This window comes from Crinia signifera, chromosome 2, assembly GCF_055691185.1.
Source record: "Crinia signifera chromosome 2, ASM5569118v1, whole genome shotgun sequence".
Taxonomy (NCBI): Eukaryota; Metazoa; Chordata; class Amphibia; order Anura; family Myobatrachidae; genus Crinia; species Crinia signifera.
Window position 1 is genome coordinate 77,327,708 of NC_139218.1, and position 21,549 is coordinate 77,349,256.

The 21,549-nt window shown below is 48.4% G+C and overlaps 1 protein-coding gene across 2 annotated transcripts in view; it reads left to right on the plus strand.

The window, feature by feature from the left end:
* LOC146059854 (ankyrin repeat and SOCS box protein 9-like) overlaps nt 1-21,073 on the plus strand; it is a 91,911-nt gene extending 70,838 nt beyond the window's left edge. The window contains exons 5-7 of one of the 2 annotated variants that reach the window (XM_083172451.1): nt 6,897-7,031; nt 13,190-13,381; nt 20,814-21,073. In XM_083172451.1, coding sequence (XP_083028577.1) covers nt 6,897-7,031; nt 13,190-13,381; nt 20,814-20,938 — 452 coding nt within the window. In that variant the 3' untranslated portion in view covers nt 20,939-21,073. The remainder of the gene's footprint in view (nt 1-6,896; nt 7,032-13,189; nt 13,382-20,813) is intronic. The other variant, XM_083172452.1, reaches the window with a different exon arrangement.
* The last annotated feature ends 476 nt before the right edge of the window (nt 21,074-21,549 follow it).

Genomic DNA, 21,549 nt, shown 5'->3' on the forward strand with positions numbered 1-21,549 from the left:
GTGGGGGCACTGCAGGCGCAGCGTTGCCCCACTCCGTGTCTCCGCCGGCTCTCCTGACGCTGTGCGGCTGCTGGGCGTCTTCCTCCGGGTGCCTCCCCACTCTGCGCGCCGGGTCTGTCACGCTGTCTGCGCTGGGGTCTCTGCAGCTGGCGGTGCCTTCACTTCTGTTCTTCTCCTCTCTGCTACACGCTCCGGTCCACCACGGTCACGCTGCTCGGCTCTCCCTCTTCTCACACGTGGGGCTTCTCAGTCTCTTCCTAGCCGTTCTCAGACTCCTCCTCTCCACCAATCCCCTGTTCTCCCTGCCTGTCAATCACCCCCTGAGGCGCGAAGTCCCGGGGAATAGTTAACCCCTTGCGTCCTGCAGGGGTTTTGGAAACAGTTAACCCCTTGCGTCCTGCAGGGGTTTTGGGGCACCACACATGTGCAGACCCCCTGTGCAAATGCTTTCAGTGAGTATCACACTCACACAGGCAGGGGTGGGAGGGAGCAAGCAGGGGGTAGCATCGGGGGAATGCCAAGTGTGTTATAGGCATCCACATGGCGTCAGCGCCCGCCGTGTTTTCGCGATCTCCGGTGGTAAGAAAAGTCCCTAAGGGGAGAGGAATCATTTGACGGTCGGCATCCATCAAATGAATTCTCTCTCCTTGGGCTGCATGCGAGGGGTTGTGTTCTCGTACACATCTCCTGGCATGCTAGCGAGGGGATGCGGACAGTGTGGGGAGCAGGCCTTCATCGGGGCGGTGCTGAGCTGTTCTCTAGGCTGCATATAAGTACTGATTGTCAGCTGCTGAAACTTATCCATACACCATTAAATAGATGCTACATAGAGGAATCTGTCAACTGGTGTGTAATGAAGCGGTATTCCATTATTATTGGGGAACCTGCTCTCTATACATAGTTGACTGCTTCTGTATCTCTAAATTATACAGTCCCATGGTGTATGGTTTAACAGATCTTTCTATGGGGTATATTCAATTGATGTCGAAACTGCCGTCTTGTAGAAAAGTTTTCGACATGCATAGGTTAGAAGGGCTTCTGACCTGCCGAAAACCAGGTGGATTGACGGAATAATCGCTAATCCACCTGCTTTTGATGGCCATGTTTCCGGCAATTTCAATACGACGTGAAAAGATGCCGGATTGAGGCAGGGAGGACCACTCCGGGTGAGCAGAAGCAGTTTACACTGCGGCGTCCACCACCGCCTGCAACCTCCCGCTGCCTCCCATACCCACCTGCCGCACTCACCTTTTCCGCCACCGACCCGGGTGGGAGCAGCTCTCCAGGCCCCATTCCGGCTCCCGCTTTTTCCACGCTCACCCGGTCCCAGCGCTGGCCAGGTGAGCATCAATGGGTGGCAAAATCCAACATCCGGATTTGGCTGCTGCATTGAATAATGGATGCCGGATCCATTCTGGCAAAAGAATTTCGGAATGGATCCGGCATCAATTGAATATACCCTTATGACTGCAGAGACTGCAATTGAATATACCCTTATGACTGCAGAGATATGGTAAGAAATCTCCAGTTTTTTTTAAAGTGGCAATCATTTACACTGCAAAACCATTTTGATTTTGAAGTGTAAATGATTGCCGCTTTAAAAAACCTGGAGATTTCTCACCAAATCGCTCACTTTCTGAATCTCTCATCCTATTAAATCTCACCCACTATGTTTAATTAAAAAAATAAATTTTGTGGACTTTATAACTTCAAATTAAAACTAATTTAATTATATAAAATTTAGTAAACATAATATGGTGAACCCTTTAGTAATGAAGGTTCATGAGCTCAATATAGAACATTATGTACTTAGATTATCCTACTCAGCAGCAAATTATTATAAAATGTTGCCAACCTTCGCTATGTCTGACACTGATGTGAATAATGCCTGGTTTAAGAAGATTAATGATGTATTTCATTTACAGCAGAAATATTGTTTTAGCCAATGTGACCTTAACCTTACCGGCTGTAATGTATAAATATCACAGCATGGGTTTCCTTAATTGGTTAACGTTCATTGTTGGTGTAAGTGCTGTGTATGGAGTGACTATATAATAAGTGGAAGTGGGGGTTACCGCTGAATTATATTTATGTTCTATCTCACATGAATGCCATAATGTATGCTGGCCAAGAGACTGGTAACATGAGGTTAATATATTCGCAGCTGGGCAGCTTGGATTGTGCCGGGAGCGTATACTTTGTTATTGTGACCTTGGCGATGCTGAGACTCTTTTATTTGGAATCATAACCCTCACATTGTGCAAATTCCACACGTTGTTACATTACATGGAGACCCAGTAGTTGGTGATCCATTGTAGGAGACAAAAAATAAAAGAAGCGATAGAAAGAAAGGGTGATATAGTCTATATATACATTTGTATGTACAAATATTTAGTAAATATAACAAAGGGCTTTGATCATTTATGTATAGGCCTAGACACGTAGTGATTTCAGGCCATTTTCTGTGCGATGTTACTTAATTTAACTATATCGCTCAGAAAATGGATCTACGTCACTGTGTGTAGGGGCCATAGCAATAGCGATGCCCAGCCCCGCGCGTCTCTAACGTACGGCGATTATTATCCACCATGCTGGATAAAATCGGTCAGGGGCAGTGTTCTCACCAGAGACAGACTAGCCCTGACAGATCACTCAACACACAGCACTGACACATCGCTGTGTGCTGAGCGATGCTGAGCGATCTAGCATTGCTCAGAACGCTCATAATCACTTCTCCCCGTGTGTAGACCCCATAACTTTGCTCGGTTCATAAATGTCTCCTCTTGTTTTCTTTTGGTAGAAAGCAAAATGTAATAAGTTCATGTTTCTAGTGTTTATGCTCATTTATTCTGGCTGCAAAGCGATATGGCTTTTTCAAGCTACAGAACTGTTACGGCAACTGACTACTATGGGAACTGGGAATAATGCAGTCCTAGCTACACTTAGTCTAAAGTCTTGCGCACACGGACCGATTTCTGCTACTCTGTATGCTGAGTGATGCAGGCTAGGGAAATTGCCCTTCTGTTTTGCCTGGTGGCTAGATCGCCCATACACACGTAGCAATATGAGTATGGGCGATCAGGGGCAAACGCAGGATTTCCAGAGAGGCGGAGCAAAGCACGGAGATGGACACTTAGGTGACCCAGTATATGCCGGGTCAGTTAAAGTATTATAGATAGACCAAATGTATATAAATGATATATATATATATATATAAACTAACCCTTTTGAAAATTTGCTGCAGTGCCGGTCTATGTCCTGGGGTCTTTGGAGCTTTGGGGACACCACGCTGGATATTTGCTTTTTGACCAGGCACGCAGTTCCTGGTGACTTTATGATTACGGACTTGCCGGACTGAATTCCTGTATATATATATATATATATATATATATATATATATATATATATATATATATATATATATATACACACACACATATATATAAATATATATATACACACACACGTAGTCGACACAAATATATATATACACACACACGTATATATATATATATATATATATATACATACATACACACATATATACATATATACATACAGGGGCGTCAACAGCAGTGTAGACCTCTGGGCATAGCAATGTATTGGGGCCCCTACCGATCCTCCAGCGGTAGGGGTGGGGGGAAGCTTTGATGTCCCGCAGGTGGTAGGGGGTATTATATCAACCGCTCAACATGTAGGGCCTGGATCAGTAATTTCCACTAATTACCCCTTTACTGCACAGATGGTGGGAGGTGGGTTGGGAGAAGGGGGCATTGGGCTGAATGAAGGGGCCCTGATACATAACTTCCAGGGTGGTAGAGGATGTTTAATATGCAGAGGAGGGGTGTATAGTGGAGTGGGCTTATTATTCATAATTTTCTGGTGAGAGGACAGCTTGCTTGACTGCAGATATCTCCAGTTCCCAGAAATAGATTTCTTAGCTTTTTAAAAACTAGAGAATCCCACCTACCAAATGGTATTAGGGACTAGGGGATCAGAGTTCAGGAGGCAGAGCAATCCGCCAATGAGTATATCAATGAGTATATCAAACTACATACCAGGTGTGTGGAGCTGGAGCAGTAACCAGCTGCTGGAAGGCTGATATCTCTGGTTCTGGGAACGGTAGAGACAAGCTGCTAATGTCTCTCAAAGGGGGAGAGTCACAGTTTTTGGAATCTACCCTCAGAAAAACTCTAAGTCAAACAGAACTTGAAATATCTGACTGGGAAAGGCAATTAACAGGCTTGGATGGGGACCACTGCTTTGACGTCAGATATCTCCGGTTCCCGAGGGCCGATTTTTAAAATTCTTATACCCATGGAAAGAGGGGACCCTCAGCTTCCAGTCTAGCCTTTTTAGACTCATGGGGGAGGGTCTTGGTACTCAGAAACCCCCCCTGCGTGCGCCACTGGCGATCTGTGCTAACTAGTGTTCTCTGGTTAGAACACAAATGACCTGACTAGATCTTGACTACATGTAGACAAGATCTAGTCAGGCAATAGCACTTACCCATTGTCCAAGTTTATACTGCCTTTACTCTGTGTTTTGACAGTGTAATATTCTGCCATGCAGTTTGCGGCCAGTAATGACAAGTGCAAGGGGCCCCCCCTGTCTAAAGTGCCCCAAGCCCCCCGAAGGCCCACGGGGCAATCTATGCTCAATTTCAAAGCTATCTAGATAGATCGCTTAGAAATAGGGCTAAAATCGCCCCGTTAGTAAGAGTGTATCTTATGTGTAATTTTATCCTTTTTTCAGTCTGTGATTATTCTCACTGAGCATGTGCCCCTGCAATCAATCTGCCTCACTATTTTTTTTCCCTCTGACTTGGGACTTGCTGAGACGTGGGCTGAATAGGCGGGGGATTGCAGGAAGTGGGTGAGACTGCATGTCCAATAAATGTGTAATCACAAATTCTGACAAATATGTTTGCCAAAAAGTCTCAAATGCAGCTTCCTGAAGTGTCTGGCTTGTGTCAGCTCCGATCATGGTCTAAATGGAAAAGTTGAAAGCAGGGCTTATATTGGTCCTAGATAGGTAGTGAAACTCCTTTCCCTCTGCTACCTAATTCTACAGTAAGTACCATACCTTCCAACCGTCCTGATAACGCACAGCGTCTATCCCTGCAGCCAGAGCGGCTGGGGGCTTGGCTAGAGGCTCACAGAGCCTCTGGGCCATGCCACCACAGTGTTAAATGGGGGTGTGGCCTCGCAGGATGACACAATTATAGGCCACACCCCCTCACATGGGAAGCCACGACCCCTAATTTCGCCTGTGTCCCTCCTCGGCTTAACTAAAAGTTGGGAGGTATGAAGTTCCAATTAGGCTATATTTCAGCCCTCACAACCCTCTGTGCATCATGTCTCATGTGGCTTGCAATCACCCAGGGCCAGCTTGAGGCCAAATTTTTGCCCAGCAGCAAGGGCTTCTGGGAGCTGTAGTATTAGTTTGGAGTTTTTGCACTGTACTGTAGGTGCTGGACACTAGCATAATAACACTCCCAGCTGTACAAGTGTCCAGACAGACACTAACCATGGGAAGATACCAGTTAATATGTTGCTGGCCAGTCAGGCTTCTGGGCTTCTCTCTGCATCACAGATCCCTCCCAGCATGCCCAGCGGCCAGGGTCGTCATTCTGCGCATGCGCAGAGGGACTCCCGGTTCTTAGACCTGGAAGTCCAGGGATGGCACAGTATAGCAAAGGACAGCAAGAGCCGTCCTTTGCGTTACTAATAGCATATGTTAGAGAATATGCGATTAGTAAGAACGCGGTAGGCGGTGGATGATAGCGCATCTTGCCCTTCTAAAAAAATTGTGTATCAAGGTCATCAAAATAGATTTCTTCTTGGTTCAAGTGAACGTCTGCAGGATCTCTTCTGACTTATGCTGTTGTGGTGGGTCCCAGCAGTCAGTATGCTTGCAGCAGTTACCTTGAATCGAAGCACCCTCTAGTGGTGGGCTGGCTAGTGACATCAGTTTGGCAGCGGGATTTCCTCGCACAGCCTAATTACTCACTTGTTCTCAATTGTCATTTCACCTCCAGCATTACTTATATTTCTGTCTGATTCCATTTCACTGTGTAATATCCATTTCACTGACCAAGCTTGTATCATCATTCTGCACTTGTGCCTGTGACCCTGACCACAGTCCTGATCCTTAAGCTGGGTAAAAGCTAGGGGCGATATGTCATCCAGTATGGCAGATCATAATGACATATTTATTTATTAACAGTTTCTTACATTGGGCAGCCATATTCTGCAGCGCTTTACAGAGAATATTTGAACATTCACCCCAGTATCGTTCACATCGGCACACATCGGGCAGTATGGATGCCTAATAGACATTGCTCAGCCTTCTGTTGCACTGCCAGCATGGCATCTGGCATTATTATAGTGTGTTTGCACTCGCTGATGCAGGGTCCCATCGCCCGCCTGAGCGGCACATCATGGGCCTGATTCAGACCTGATTGCGGCTGTGTGAATTCACATCAGCGGCCGATTATCGATAGACTGCGCATACGTCTGATCCACCATCCAGCAAATAAATCGTGCAGCTTCTGTAAGGTGGGTGACAGGAAGCCAGCGTGTGAGGTAAAAGGCCATTTCATAGGTGTGTTAATAAAACGCAGACAAGCCCAAGCATTTTAGGGGAGGGTGTGTGACGTCAGCTCCAACTTTCATTGCAGCCGACGCCCAGGTCCAGACCTAATCAGGGTCTGTGAACAGTGGTATCCTGTGGGGAAATCATTCAATGGTGGCTTACAAATGGTTTTGGTAATATTCGCATGGTGTATAGATTGATGTGGCAGTGTTCACCTGATCACTTGCTGCTGCATATTATCGTGTGACCATGTTATTGTGTTATTACTTTTGGACAGGTACTGTGCTCTGTATTTTCAGGCCATACAGAGTGTGTGGAGGCTCTTTCAAATGCTGGAGGCAGTATACAGCAACATATAAAGCACCTGGGTTCCCCGCTGTATGTTGCCTGTGAGAATGATAAGGTGGACACAGCTAAACGACTGCTTGAACTAGGTGAGAGATTCATTTTAACATCTGATATTACTCTAAATGGTTTCTTTCCTAATACATGTGCTTCTAATGCATGTGCTTCTGATGTAACCCATATTTAACTACTTTGTAAGCCTGCTCTCTAGGGGAAGTCCAGAGTGGAGACACTGCAGGACACTTTGATATTCGCATGATATAGGCCCTTATTCTGGTTGGTGCGGATATTCCCGCATTCTTACGGAGCGGTCCGCACGCCACGGTGTTCTGCCGCGTGCGGCCATCGTCCGTAGAAACGCCCACGGGTCCTCCGCATTCGGACGGACTCACTCTTTAAGAACAGGGCGTGTTTACGGACGACATACAAACCATGCGTGTGCGGGAGAAACACTCCGATTCTGCACGGTATTACAGAGTATTACAGTGTATGCTCGGGAATACCGCATCCGAACGGGAGCCAAGCGGTGCTACCGCACGTAAGCGGAGTATTTACGCCAAACAACCCACTATTATGTATCTTCTGCAATACATCACATGACCCACTTATTCAATTACCTATCCTCATAAAAAACTGCTTATTTGGAATTGGAATCAATTAGATGCCAATATATCCTTACAAGCATGCCTAACACATGCATTGCACACATTAACCCTTACAGCAATTGAAGTGCAATGGTTTCAATTAAAGCACTGACAAGCGTCCTATTAGTGAGTAATGAGTAAAGGAGTCGATTCTATTGGGTTCAGGTGTTAATGCTTGTAGTCATTAGGCGTACGTTCGCCTACCGCATGAACGAGTGGTGTCCGCAAAGCAATAGTACACTTGTGGACACCGCACATTTCTTCCCTTTTTGATCGCGTGCATTCGGAGTGGTATCCGAATGTACGCCCCCCAACATAAGTGTACTCCCCCGTGTCCGCCCATGTTTCCGCCCCGTTTTGCCCACTTTGAAACTACGCCCATGTGTCATTCCGCATGACGCCCATAATACGCCCATATTTCCCGACTGATTGCGGGGAACAGTTTTGGACGGGATTTGGCCGAACAGGTACGGAGTCAAGGCGTGGCACATGCGCGTTGCGTTCTCCACGCATGCGCAGACGCCGTAAAGACGCGATCCGAAAGTATGCGGTAAAGTACGCGTCAATCAGAATAAGGGCCATAGTGAGGGAGCAGAGCTACGTAAAGGTGCCCATACACGGTGCAATGAACTTCGTGCTTTTAGCATAGCATCTAGTACAAAAAGGGTACTTGTTTCCTAGCACGGTGCCCATCGCATCGTATACCATAAGGCAGGCATGTCCAAACTATGGCCCTCCAGATGTTGTGAAACTACAAGTCCCATTATGCTTTGCCACAGTTTTTCTATAAGGGAATGCTAAAATTATGGCAAGGCATGCTGGGATGTGTAGTTTCATAACAGCTGGAGGGCCACAGTTTGGACATGCCTGCCATAAGGCATACAATGTGATGCGATGTTGCGCGATGTCAGCCGATGTTATACAATTTTAAATTGTATACCATCGCATTGTATGCCATATACAATGGTATATGATTTAAAATTGTATAAGCACCCTAATGGGTGCTTTCAATGTTAAATGGTCCCCCTATAAGATTATTAATTGTATAAGCACCGTAATGGGTGCTTACAATGTTAAAAGCACCCCCACGCCACCCGTTCTATCAACGCCAACCCAGCGAGCGCAGCGGTACGCGTCCTCCAACCTTTTCATACCCCCACCATCCATGTCGGCGTGGAGTTGTTTTTAGATAGTGTGGCAAGCGCGGTGAGCCCCGCGAGGGGACGCAGAATACATGTGAAGTAATACACGTCCGCTCGCCACGCTTTGGGCTCGGTGGCTCGCTGCGCTCACCACACTATATAAAATCAACTCCACGCCGACGTGGATAGTGGAGGTATGAAAAGGTCGGAGGACGCGTACCGCCACCCCTCGCGGGCTCGCTGCGCTCGCCACGCTTCGGGTTGGCGTTGATAGTGGGGGTGGCATGGGGTGCATTTAACATTGTAAGCACACATTAGGGTGCTTATACAATAAAAAATCGTATGGGGGGGGGGGCATTTAACATTGAAAAAACCTATTAGGGTGCTTATACAATTTAAAATCGCATAGCATCGCATCGCATGCGGCTATATGCCATGCGATGCGATACAATGCATAAGATGCCATACGACTGAATATCGTTGGCGCTGTGCTAGAAAACAAGTACCACAAAAAGCATACAATGTGCTACAGCACCATGCTTTTTGTACTAGATACAATCTAGTACTAAAAGCACGGGCTGCACAGACTTTATGTGCTGTGCGATGGGATGCCCACGGGAGCGCGCATCGCACAGCACCATTGTACCGTGTATGGGCACCTTTACACAATCCAGTCATTTAGCCCTGGCCCTTCCCCATGGCTACAGTGATTGCTGGTGAGTAACATGCAACACTAGGAAGAGGCAGGGCCGGATTAAGCCTTCGGGGGGGGGGGGGGGGTCACTTTAGACTGGGGGGCCTCTCCCTCTTGTCATTACTGGTCGCAAACTGCACGGGAGAATATTACACTGTCAAAGCAGAGTGAAGGCAGTATAAACTTAAAGACCATAGAGTCGCTAAAATAGCAGATAAAAGCAACTGGCAATATTAGCAGCAAAGCCTTGCATGTAGATCAGGCATGTCCAACGTTGGCCCTCCAGATGTTGTGAAACTACAAATCCCAGTTTTGCTATTAGAGAATGCTAAAACTATTGCAAAGCATGCTGGGATGTGTAGTTTCACAACATCTTGAGGGCCAACGTTGGACATGCCTGATGTAGATCATACATATGTATAATGTTACTGACTAGTTAAAATAAACTAGGAGGCAAGTTCAAATGTAAGGACATGTTATAAAGCAAAGGTAGGAACATTGCTATAATAGAGAACATATAAACCCCAAAGTTGTTGGTAGAGTACATGTAAACTCTATGGATAAGCTTGCTAGTCAGGGCATCTGGATCTGGATCTGTACCCATAATATACAGTATGTCGTCTACAACTGGAGGTGGTCAGAAAGAATAGGGGGAAATGACATGGGAGAGTACATACAAACTTGCTGGTATTAGATGTCTTGTGAGATCTAGAATGTACAACAGGGTGATAATCTGAAAGCTCTAATAGGGAAGTGCCCATAAGGGGCTCAGGTTAAAGGGTCAATGGGTAACTGCAGGGGGGAGAAAAATAAATATATACCCTCATGAAAAGTCCATCTGTACCTTGCTCTGTATGAGACCTAAGCACTGCCTCTGAATAAAAAAAAAACCCATGGCGAGGCTGCTGCTGCTGTTACTCTCCTTCACAGGCCTAAGAAGCATGTGATGAGCTCTGACCTCTTGTGCAAAGTCTCATGGGACTTAGTCAACTCCCAGTAATACACTGTACACTACCCCACTCACATGCACAAAAACTTTAGCTAAAAAAATACGGGTGCTCTTTACCTAGCACGGCGCCCGCGATTACAATCGCGGGCGTCGGGGGTAAAAAATCGCGGGCATCGCGGGTAAATCAAAAACGGGTGCGACGCGATGCCCGCGATTTTCCCATAGGGATCAATGTTAAAAGTCAGATTGGTCGCGATTTTAGCGTTAATTGGCTCAATGCCCGCGATTTTTACATAGGAAACAATGTTAAATGGGCCACAGAGCCCTAATAGTCCCCCTGAAGTGTGAAATGGCCCCCACAATTTTTAACGCCACCCCACGATCAACGTGAACCCGAAGCGTGGCGAGCGTAGCGAGCCCGCGAGGGGCGGCGGTACGCGTCCTCCGACCTTTTCATACCCCCACTATCCACGTCGGCGTGGAGTTGAGAATAGAATAGTGTGGCGAGCGCAGCGAGCCACCGAGCCCGAAGCGTGGCGAGCGCAGCGAGCCCCGCGAGGGGACGCGGATACCTTCACAGTTATACGCATCCCCTCACGGGCTTCACAGGTGTCCGTGGCGACGCGGACACCTGTGAAGCCCGCGAGGGGACGCGTTTACCTGTGAAGGTATCCGCGTCCCCTCGCGGGGCTCGCTGCGCTCGCCACGCTTCGGGCTCGGTGGCTCGCTGCGCTCGCCACACTATTCTATTCTCAACTCCACGCCGACGTGGATAGTGGGGGTATGAAAAGGTCGGAGGAAGCGTACCGCCGCCCCTCGCGGGCTCGCTGCGCTCGCCACGCTTCGGGTTCACGTTGATCGTGGGGTGGCGTTAAAAATTGTGGGGGCCATTTCACACTTCAGGGGGACTATTAGGGCTCTGTGGCCCATTTAACATTGATTCCTATGTAAAAATCGCGACCAATCTGACTTTTAACACTAAAATCGCGACCAATCTGATTTTTAACATTGGTCCCTATGGGAAATCGCAGCCATCGCGGGCATCGCATCGCACCCGTTTTTTAGTGCATGCGATGGTCGCGATGGTCGCGATGGGCGCCGTGCTAGGTAAAGAGTACCAAAATACGTTAATAATAATTAAAAAAAACATGTCAGTGGCCTTGGTTAGCTGTTCGTCTGCCCACTACCACTGCCTTTGTATAGCAGTGACACCACAGCATCAGCTCAGTGACACAAGGGCATATTTATAATGGGTCCAGCGGGGCCACACTGCATACGCTGCACCGATTTTTTTTTTTTTTAATACTTAACCTCCGCAGTCCAGAGGCTGTAGCACTGTTGGAATCACCATGCACAGTGGCGTCTGAGCACAAGTGCTCAGACTCCACAATACTGCACAGCTTCCAGCAGCAGCAGCCATGTGAAAATTGCCGGAAAAATGGCTGCTGCAACATGTTTCCAGAGATCTGCGCTGCTCCTGGTATGGAGGGGGAGCCTGGCCAGGAAAGGCTGCATCGCCTCCTCTTCTTTTAAAACACTCCTGCAGTGACAGCAGCACCCTTCTCCAGCCCAACACATGCTGGACTGTGGAGGGTGCATGGATGCTGCTGTCACTTAGCAGTAGCAGTCTCTTCTGCTTAATGTGCGGCTGTATTGCTGTACAGCTGCAGTGTAGCCATGCCCCCAGTCCCTGGCTGTCTAAGCTCTTGAAGGCCCTGGCTACTAGCCATCATTATCTGCTCGCCTAGCACCTGCCCTCTACTAGGTACAAAAGAAGCACCTCCAAACAGACATACAGATGGAGCGCCCCTAATATTTGCAGGGGCTGGCGGTCCACCGCCAGCCCCTGCCAGCCACCAGAAAGGGATGCGCGTGCATGAGATGCACGTGCATCCCCTTCAACCGGAGCTCCCCCCCCGGGTCCCCATCGCCTCGTCGTCGGTTCCCAACGCCGCCCCCCACCACCCCGCTCCCCCCCTCTAACCCTGCCCCGTCTTCCTGAAGCGGAGACAGGCAGGGTTCGTGTCCCGACCTGCAAGGTAACTGGGATGCGTCCTAGTCAGATGGAGCACCGGTTCGCCAGCGGGGGGGGGGGGGGGGCATTCTGGCGAGTGCCATCGCTGAACAAGAGGCGCTCCGTCTATATTTTCTTTTTCTCATTAATATGCCCTCACTAAACACTGCCCTCTTAAAAATGTCCGTCACGCCACAGTTCTGCCTCTTGGGTTATGATTAAAGATTTGAATGAAATGCATGCGATCCAACTCAGTGTGCAAATATTTTTAGACCATGCATATGTGTCACCCTCCGGATGTGGCAAACCCCTCTGATGATACCATTGGTACACTTCATAAACAAGTGTATATTCATATCTGCATCAGCTTCTATAGGCTTTATAGCACGTACACACGGTTTGATTTTGTCTATTTTTCTATTTGACTTTGTTTATATAAGTAAAATCGAAGTGAAATCAAATGTAAATTGAACACATTCAATTTGGTCCCGTTGCGCGGCCCCGCAGCATCGAAATTGAAAAGAAATATGCGCGGCCCGCAGCATTAAAATTTAATAGAAAAATAAAATGTACAGGCAAGATAATATAGTACAGATATGTACTATATAGTCAAAATCAAATGTGTATATGGCGCCTTGCGATTCAATCCCGATTCGATCAGGATTGAATAGAAAGTTCATTGCACTGTGTGTATACCGCTTTACATATGAATACTGAATAATGTTGGGACTTTGGTGGAATGGATCTTTTGGTTATATTCTGTTACTAAACAGGTTACTATGAAATATATATTTATGCCACTAGGTGCAAGTGCAAATATTGGCAAAGATCTGGACTCCCCATTACATGCTGCTGCAAGAAATGGCAACACTGAGCTGGTGAACTTGCTTATTGACTATGGAGGAAGCATGCAGTCTAAGGATGCAGATGGGAAGCGGCCTGCAGAAATGGTACCATCTCATGGCGTATTGCACCAGCTCTTTCTAAAAGGAGAAGGTAGAACCGAATAGCCACATTCACAAGATCTGCCCTTTGCCTTTGTTTGCGATACAAGTGACGTACCTTATATTAGATAATATATTTTCAAAAACATTATGACAAGTAGCTTACAAAATTGCTTCTTTTTGAAACCTTCTAAATAAATTTTAAAACTTCATTAAATGACTTCTTTCTGTCCTAAAACACTTTAGATTTTTAGATTTATGTTAATGACCCATGCCTCTAAATATTTTTCACTGCCCTAGATTTAGGTGCCTATGTATTAATACTCATGGATCTAAAGCAATTTTTTCTAAGAGTCCATTGGAATGTAGGAGCCGGACTGGAGGCAAAGCCTGGGGGTAGGCTCCCCTGACAGGGTTTGTAGGGAGCTGACTAGCAGTTAGTCATAGGAGGAGTGCTTAAGGAGAGGGTCATAGGGGGAGGGGCTTAACGGGGTGTTGGAGGGGTTTATAAGCAGGGTTCAGACAGGAAATAGGGGTCACTGGGAGATTTTCTCAACAGCTAAGCAGCGTGACATCTCCCATGGCTTCCCCAGGCAACGCTGATGCAGAGGTATCCGCTGCGCTTGCTGCCCTCAGGGAGGCAGCTGGCACCAGAGGGACTGAGTGGCTGCAGCAGCAGATGTCAGGTCTGCTGGGGGGACTGGGAGCAGCAACGCAAGAGGCTGCTCCAGCGGGTGCACGGCCTCGGAGGTCCAGGCCTCCGGAGCGCTTTAGCCCATCTGTGTCCCCCAGGGTTCAGCGCCGTTCACGGAGCCCCGTTAGGGACCCTCCAGGCCAGGCTGCGGGCCGGGCACCTTCCGCCCGCAGGACCAGGTCTGGGAGGAATCCAACCAGCAGGCGGAACCCTCCGCGCGGGGGGGATCCCCCCCATGTGCAAGAAGATCCGGCGTCGCGTGGTACTGGACCTGGTGCGGTGGGGCATGCGGGGCATGCTGCTGCCCAGCGCGGGGTGAGTCGTGCCAGGGAGGCAGACGTACAGGCTGAGGACCGCAGGCCTGGTATACGGAGCGAGAGGCGCACAGCTGGCTCCGCCTCCAACGAGGTCACGCCGGCTGGTGCTGTACCTGAGGGTCGGGATGACAGGAGAAGAGAGATGGCAGCGTCAGCAGATGATGGAGAAATACCTGGTCCTTCCCCATTGGCTGGAGTTCGTCAGGACACTGGACCTGCGGCTGCTGGGTTCACAGCCCCCAGGCAGCCTGGTGAGTCTGTCTCTATGTCTGTTAATGCTTTAGCGCAGAGTCAGGGGGGGGGAGGGTTAGCCCTCCAAGGGGAAATGAGTAGAGGTTTTACTGAATTATTGAGTGGGTTTGCAGATTGGTTGGTGGGTTTGCGGCAGGGGGCGGGGCCGTCCCCGGCGGCAGCGTGGGTGCCGCAGAATGCAGGCACACCAGCTAGCATTAATGTGCCAGTCAGTAATAGTGTGTCGGTTAGCAGTGGGGTGCCGGTTAGCAGTGGGGTGCCGGTGAGCAGCGGGGTGCCGGTATCCGGCGGCGAGCAAGGTAGCAGTAGTGCAGGGGCAGAAGGGGGCAGTGTTGGGACGCAGGAGGAGAGTGGGAGGCTCAGTGACACTGCGAAAGGGGAGGTGTATGTATGCTTTGAGGGTCCTTTAGGGGCCCACCTGAAGCAGGAGGTGAGGGAGAAGATTTGGAAAGGGGAGTACGTCGATATATTTTCATTGCTCCCTTTAGAGCGTTTTAATCTGGATAGGCCCCGTAAGGAGGAGAAGAAGGAGGAGGAGGAACCGCGGTCATTCACGAACTGGTTGCAAGCATTTGCTATTTTGGCTAGTGTGATTGGGGAAAAGGCATCTGACAATTGTTCAGGCTTGTTTTGTTACATGGATGCGATAGGAGAGGCATACCGTGTGTATGGGGGCTTGGCTTGGCTCAGGTACGATGAGCAGTTTAGGCAGAGGAAGGCGGTTCGCCCTAACATACGTTGGGACCATAAGGATATTGCTTTATGGTTAAAGGTGACGGCTCCCACAAAAAGTGGGCAGCCCTTTCGTGGGGACGGGGGGGGGGCTGAGGGAGGCCACAAATGGGGGGGGGGGGGGCTGAGGGAGGCCACAAATGGGACGGCCATGCAGAAGGGACTCTGCTTTGCCTTTAATGACGGGTCATGTCGGTTTGGGGCAAAATGCAAATTTAAACATGAATGTTCCTCGTGTGGAGGGACCCATGGTGCAAATAAATGCTTCAGAGGGAAGTCACGGGACGGTAATTCAAAAGGGGGAGACACCAGTTCGACTGGAAAGGATGCTGGGCTATCTGCATAGGTATCCTGACCAGCAGACAGCCGTGTTGTTGGAGGAGGGGTTTAGGGAAGGTTTTAGGATACCCTCTGACGTGCAGTTTTCAGGGAGCTTTAGGAGGAATTTGAAGTCTGCGAGGGAGCATCCAGAGGTGGTGCAGGAAAAACTGCTTAAGGAGGTGCAGCTGGGTCGTATGGCCGGACCTTTTGGGTCAGCACCATGGCCAGATTTGATAGTCTCTCCATTGGGGGTGGTACCTAAAAAGGAGGCGAACAAATTTCGCCTTATCCACCATTTATCGTTTCCAAAAGGGGCGTCGGTCAATGATGGCATTGATCCCGACATCTGCTCGGTGGTTTATACATCATTTGACGCGGCTGTTCAGTGGGTGAAGCGGTTTGGGAAAGGGGCCAGGTTGGCAAAGACTGATATTGAATCGGCATTCCGTTTGCTGCCGGTTCACCCAACCAGTTTGCGTTTGTTGGGATGTTGTTGGGACGGGAAGTTTTTTGTTGATCGTTGTTTACCGATGGGCTGTTCTTTGTCATGTGCTTATTTTGAGGCCTTTAGTTCTTTTTTGGAGTGGGTGGTTAAGGATGTCTCTGGGTGTAGTTCAGTTATTCATTACCTAGATGACTTCTTATGTATTGGTCCTGGGGGGACAGTAGTATGTGACTTATTGTTGAGGACTGTTGAAAGGGTGTCGGCAGACTTTGGGGTCCCGCTTGCTCCAGGTAAGACGGAGGGCCCTGCAACGGTGATCAGTTTTTTGGGTATTGTCATTGATACCGGGAATATGGAGTGCCGCTTGCCCGAGGAGAAATTGCTGGGTTTGAAGGCCGAGGTAGGGAGGGCATTGCTGTTGAAGAAGATTAGATTGAGGGAATTGCAATCCTTGCTGGGCAAATTGAATTTTGCGTGTCGCATTATGCCTATGGGCCGCATTTTCAGCAGGAGGCTGGCAGCAGCGACGGCAGGGGTGGTTCTTCCTCATCATTTCGTCAGATTAGGTAGGGAATTGAAAGGGGACTTGCGGGTGTGGGCAACTTTCTTGGAAGCTTTTAACGGCAGAGCCTTGTGGATGTCAGACACGTGCATCGCTACTGAGCTAGACCTTTTCACAGACGCGGCCGGGAGTGTTGGGTTCGGGGCATATTGCCAGGGACATTGGTGTGTGGGCCGGTGGCCGGAGTCTTGGGTGCAGAGAGGCATGGTAAAAAACTTGGCATTGTTGGAGTTGTTTCCTATCTTGGTTGCGGTAGTTGTTTGGGGGGAGCTATTCCGGAATAAGAAGATTTGTTTTCACTGCGACAATTTGGGGGTTGTCATGGCTATTAACCAGTTGTCGGCATCTTCACCGCCAGTGGTCACCATTTTGCAGCAGTTAGTGTTGGAATGTCTGGCTTTGAATTTGTGGGTTGTGGCTAGGCACGTTCCTGGTGTCTCTAACGGCATTGCGGATGCTTTATCTCGTTCACAGTGGGAGCGTTTTCGGGAGTTGGCACCAGAGGCGGACAGGGAGGGGACCGGGTTCCCGAGTCGGCTCTGGGCTCTGCTGGACGGGTAGTCGACCAGCTCATCAGAGAATCCTTGGCCCCGAATACGTGGTCGGCATACAATCAGGAATGGCGGAGCTGGTCAGAATGGCGTGAGGTAGTAGGTCTGAAGGAGGATGATGACGAGTTGGCTGTCTTGCTATATATAGGCCATTGTAAGGAGATTGGTTGGTCAGTGGCAAAAATCACGCGCTGCATGGCGGGATTGGCTTTTGGGTTTCGTGCAGGCGGCAGGCCTGATGTCACTAAGAATTTTCTGATTGCGCAGGCTTTGAAAGGTTGGAGGAGAGGCCATGTCGTACAGGATCAGAGAAGGCCGGTGTCTTTCCAGTTGTTACAAAATATGGGCATGAAGTTAGGGGAGGTCTGTAGTTCCAATTTCGAGGAAAGGTTGTTTGGGGTAGCTTTTTCGCTTGCCTTCTTCGGGGCACTGCGGATTGGGGAGCTCGTGAGTCCAAGCGTGTCCAGGCCGGGAGGTTTGTTAGGAGAGGATGTGGATTTATACTCGGATAGGGTGGAGCTAGTGGTGAGGAGGTCTAAGACGGATCAGTTAGGGAGGGGGAAGAAGGTAGTTCTCTTCTCTGTACCAGGGTCGGATATGTGCCCGGTGGCACGGCTGAGGATATTTAAGGAGGTCAGAGTGGGCAGGGAAAGGGATCCTTTGCTGATGCATGCGAATGGATCCTTTTTATCACGGTTTCAGTTCACAAGTGTGTTTAGAGCAGTCCTGCGGACGTTGGGCCTCAAGGGGGAGGAATACGCGGGTCACTCTTTCCGCATTGGGGCCCCAACTGAGGCTGCTAGAATGGGATTTGGGGATGAGTTGATTAAGCGTATTGGGCGGTGGGAATCGTCTCGCTTTCGGTCTTATGTTCGTTTAGGGGATTGTTGAGGTTGACCGTGTTTTTTCTGTTTTAGGGCAGCCTCCGTGCCTGATTTGGATTTTAGGACATTCCTATGTCTTTTGGGGAGCTTTACGGGCGGATGTCAGACCGAACGGCCGCCAGCTGGGTTTGGATAGAGAGGAGGCAGTGGTTCGCTGGCTGGGGAAACGCGGTATGGTATGGAGTGGAGTGCTGCAGGAATTTCACCATTTTGTTCGGCTCGATAGGGTTCCCGACATATTAGTTCTGCATGTAGGCGGGAATGACCTTGGGAGCAGACCATTTAGGGAGTTGATACGGGATATCAAGTTTGATCTCCTACGTTTATGGGCAATGTTTCCGGAATTGATCACGGTTTGGTCGGATATCGTGCCACGCCATTATTGGAGGGATGCGAGGTCGGCTGACAAGCTCAATAAGGCACGGATTAAAGTTAACAGGGCGATTGGGCGTTTTATGGCCAGGAACGGGGCTGTTGTGGTGAGGCACAGGGAACTTGAGTCTGGTGCCGGGGCATTTTGGAGAGGTGACGGTGTGCACCTGAATGCTGTGGGGATAGATGTTTGGTCTTTGGGACTACAAGAGGGAATAGAAACAGCGTTCCGGATGTGGGGGGGCGCACGGGGTTAAGGGTTTAACCTCGTGCTTTGTGGCGGAGGGGGGTCCTCGAGGTTGGTGGCATTGAGGCTTAATTATGCGGCGGGGAGGGCCCCATGAGGGGGCTGGACTCCCCTGGGTGAGGTTAATTAATGAGCACTGGGTGTGTACAATTGGTGCCCTCGAGCCAATCGCTATCGGCTGGGGGTAAGAGCTCCTGGAAGTGCTTAGAGGTGTGGATATATATTTATTGAGGGCCTCGGGGACCACCTTCCGTGGGAATGTTTTTGGATTATTGTTTAAAATTGTATTGTTCAATAAAGATGGCTGCTGTGGCCAATTTTATCCAACAAGAGAGTTATGTCATTTGTGGGGGGATAGTTGGGCACAGCGATTAGACAATACCCTGTCATGGGAATAATTAATTTTTACATAATATCCCTACTATGTGCTAACAGTTTCTACAAGAACAACACTTAAGGTCACCATACAGTTGTCCGATATGGGCCCGATTTCACCCGATTCCGACAAACCGGGATGAGATTGGGCCCAAATCGCATGTGTCTGACATCCGATGCGAAGTACCGTGCACAATGGATCGGATTCAGAGATCGTACATGCTGCATGTATGATCTCAATGTCGGACCCCCTCCTAGCGGCATGGAGCTGGGATCGCATGCAATACAGCGCATGCAGAAGGGACGACGAATGCGATGTATCCTGGGTGGCTGGAGGGCTCCCCTCGAAGAAGTCGCATAATGTATAGGCACCTCTATAATAAAGCACTGTACAATACCTAGGGCCAGATTCTCTAAGCTTCAAAAGTGATAAAATAGAGAGTGAAAAACAGCCAGCCAATCAGCTCCTGTCTGACATTTTTCAAACACAGTCGGTAACATGGCAGGTAGGAGCTGATTGGACGTCTGTTTATCACTCTTCATTTTATAACTTTTTAAGCTTAGAGAATCTGGCCCTTAGTCTTCACCCTCATATGGTAGAAAGCATGGCACTGAGTCAAGGGGGCACAGTGGGTATTATCTTGGGTCACCCCCATGCTAGTCTGACTCCAGCAATGAGAGAGCCATAGAGGGAACAGTGACTCTGACTGCACTGTCTGTCCGCTGTGGGTTATCTGAGACTCTGCTTCTCCCGGGATGCTGGCTGAGGAGGCGGTAAGTTGGGTGAGGGCAGGAGCGAGGCATATAGCGGGCATGAATTGCAGGTGGCCGCCAGATGGCTATCCTGGCAGCGCAGCAGCACAGCGTAGAGGCAGGGGCATGCCCTTCCTTGTCTCTGCATGACTCCTGTCCCTGTACTGTAACTGTTCTCACCCACCTGGTGGCTCTACTGTGCCTGCTTCTGCCTTCCACCAGTGACAGCTTAACCCATTGCAGTTGCATAGCCCAGGAGTGAAACTGCACATCTGATTGGAGTTGCTAGGCAGAAGGCTGTTGGCCTATTTCCTTGACTGCTCGCTGTTGTCCAGGGCACCCTAACGACCAGTGGGGAAGGAGAGTGAGGCAAGATAATTAGCAAATACCCATTTGTTTAGTGATGGAGCTCCGCCCCTCACTGGTAGATTGCTGTGCTCCCAGAGGAGGGGCGGAACTACGAAGGGGAGAGGGCAGGGCAGGGGAGGAGTCTTAACTGAAAAGGGGAGGGGTTTGGACTAGAGAGGGGAGGGTCAAGATTAAACTGTAAACTAGAAGAAAAGTATAGATCTGCCCCTGGGACAGTCTGAATGCTATAGAACTGGTATTGAGAAAGATATGGAAGAGGCAACTTTGTCCCAGGTGAACGAATGTTTAGATTCTCCCCTGGGTGGGACCTAGCTGAAAGCTTATCTATCTGAAATCATGGGTAGATGTAGGACCAAAGTGAAGGATATCACAGCCTTAAAAATTATAAATAATAATATTGTAAAGGGATAAATATGATAAAAGCATTTGAGTCACATAAATATAAAACACTTATAGCACTCACTATACAGCTACTGTTCAATATAAAGTGATGTGAACTGTAATAATTGTACATTGCTGTGGTTCAGTAGTTCCTGCCAGAAGCTTTTATGTGACTTCACACTTCTCGCTAAGTTTACACTGTTAATATTTCCGAAAATTATTTTCCCAGGGCCACAGACTTTGAAGCAGATATGTCGCCTCTGTATAAGGAATTGCTTTCATCAAAAACAACATCACAAAATTTGTCAACTACCACTTCCAGAGACTTTAAAGCAATTTTTGTTATATAGATAAAATAGTATCTAAATGTATTGTGTGTTTGTGTTTTTACTGCATATAGATTGTATAACATGAAATGAAACATTTCCTGGAAATAACTTGACAGATTCTTAATTCACTTACTATATTTTAAATATATTTTGAAGCTGATATTTGCTTAATGTGTGCCTTTATTGTCTGAAAAAATGTTGTACAATTACGTTTTATATTAAGAGTTTTATTTTCAAACGTATTATTTTTTTTCCAATATATATTTTGTTGAAATTTTTTAAAATGGTGAGATAACATACAATGAAAGTATCGGTACACAGAGTATACAAAGTCTAGCAAGCTGTAAGTTTTTCACGTATGTTTTATAATACTCTAAGTGGGGGGTTATCGTCATAGGCGTGCGCAGCCCATTGTTTTAGGGGGTGCACCATTGGAGGGGTGTGTCCATCACTGCCTTCTGGGTGTGTCCATCACCACCTTCTGGGCGTGTCTATAAACACTTATTGAGCATCAATGCCAACAAAATACAAGGTGACTTATTTATGTATATGCACAACAGAATGAATCATTCCCCTTAAATACACTAGAAATCTGGACAGTACGCGCTGCAGAAATTGACACTGTAATGCCCATTC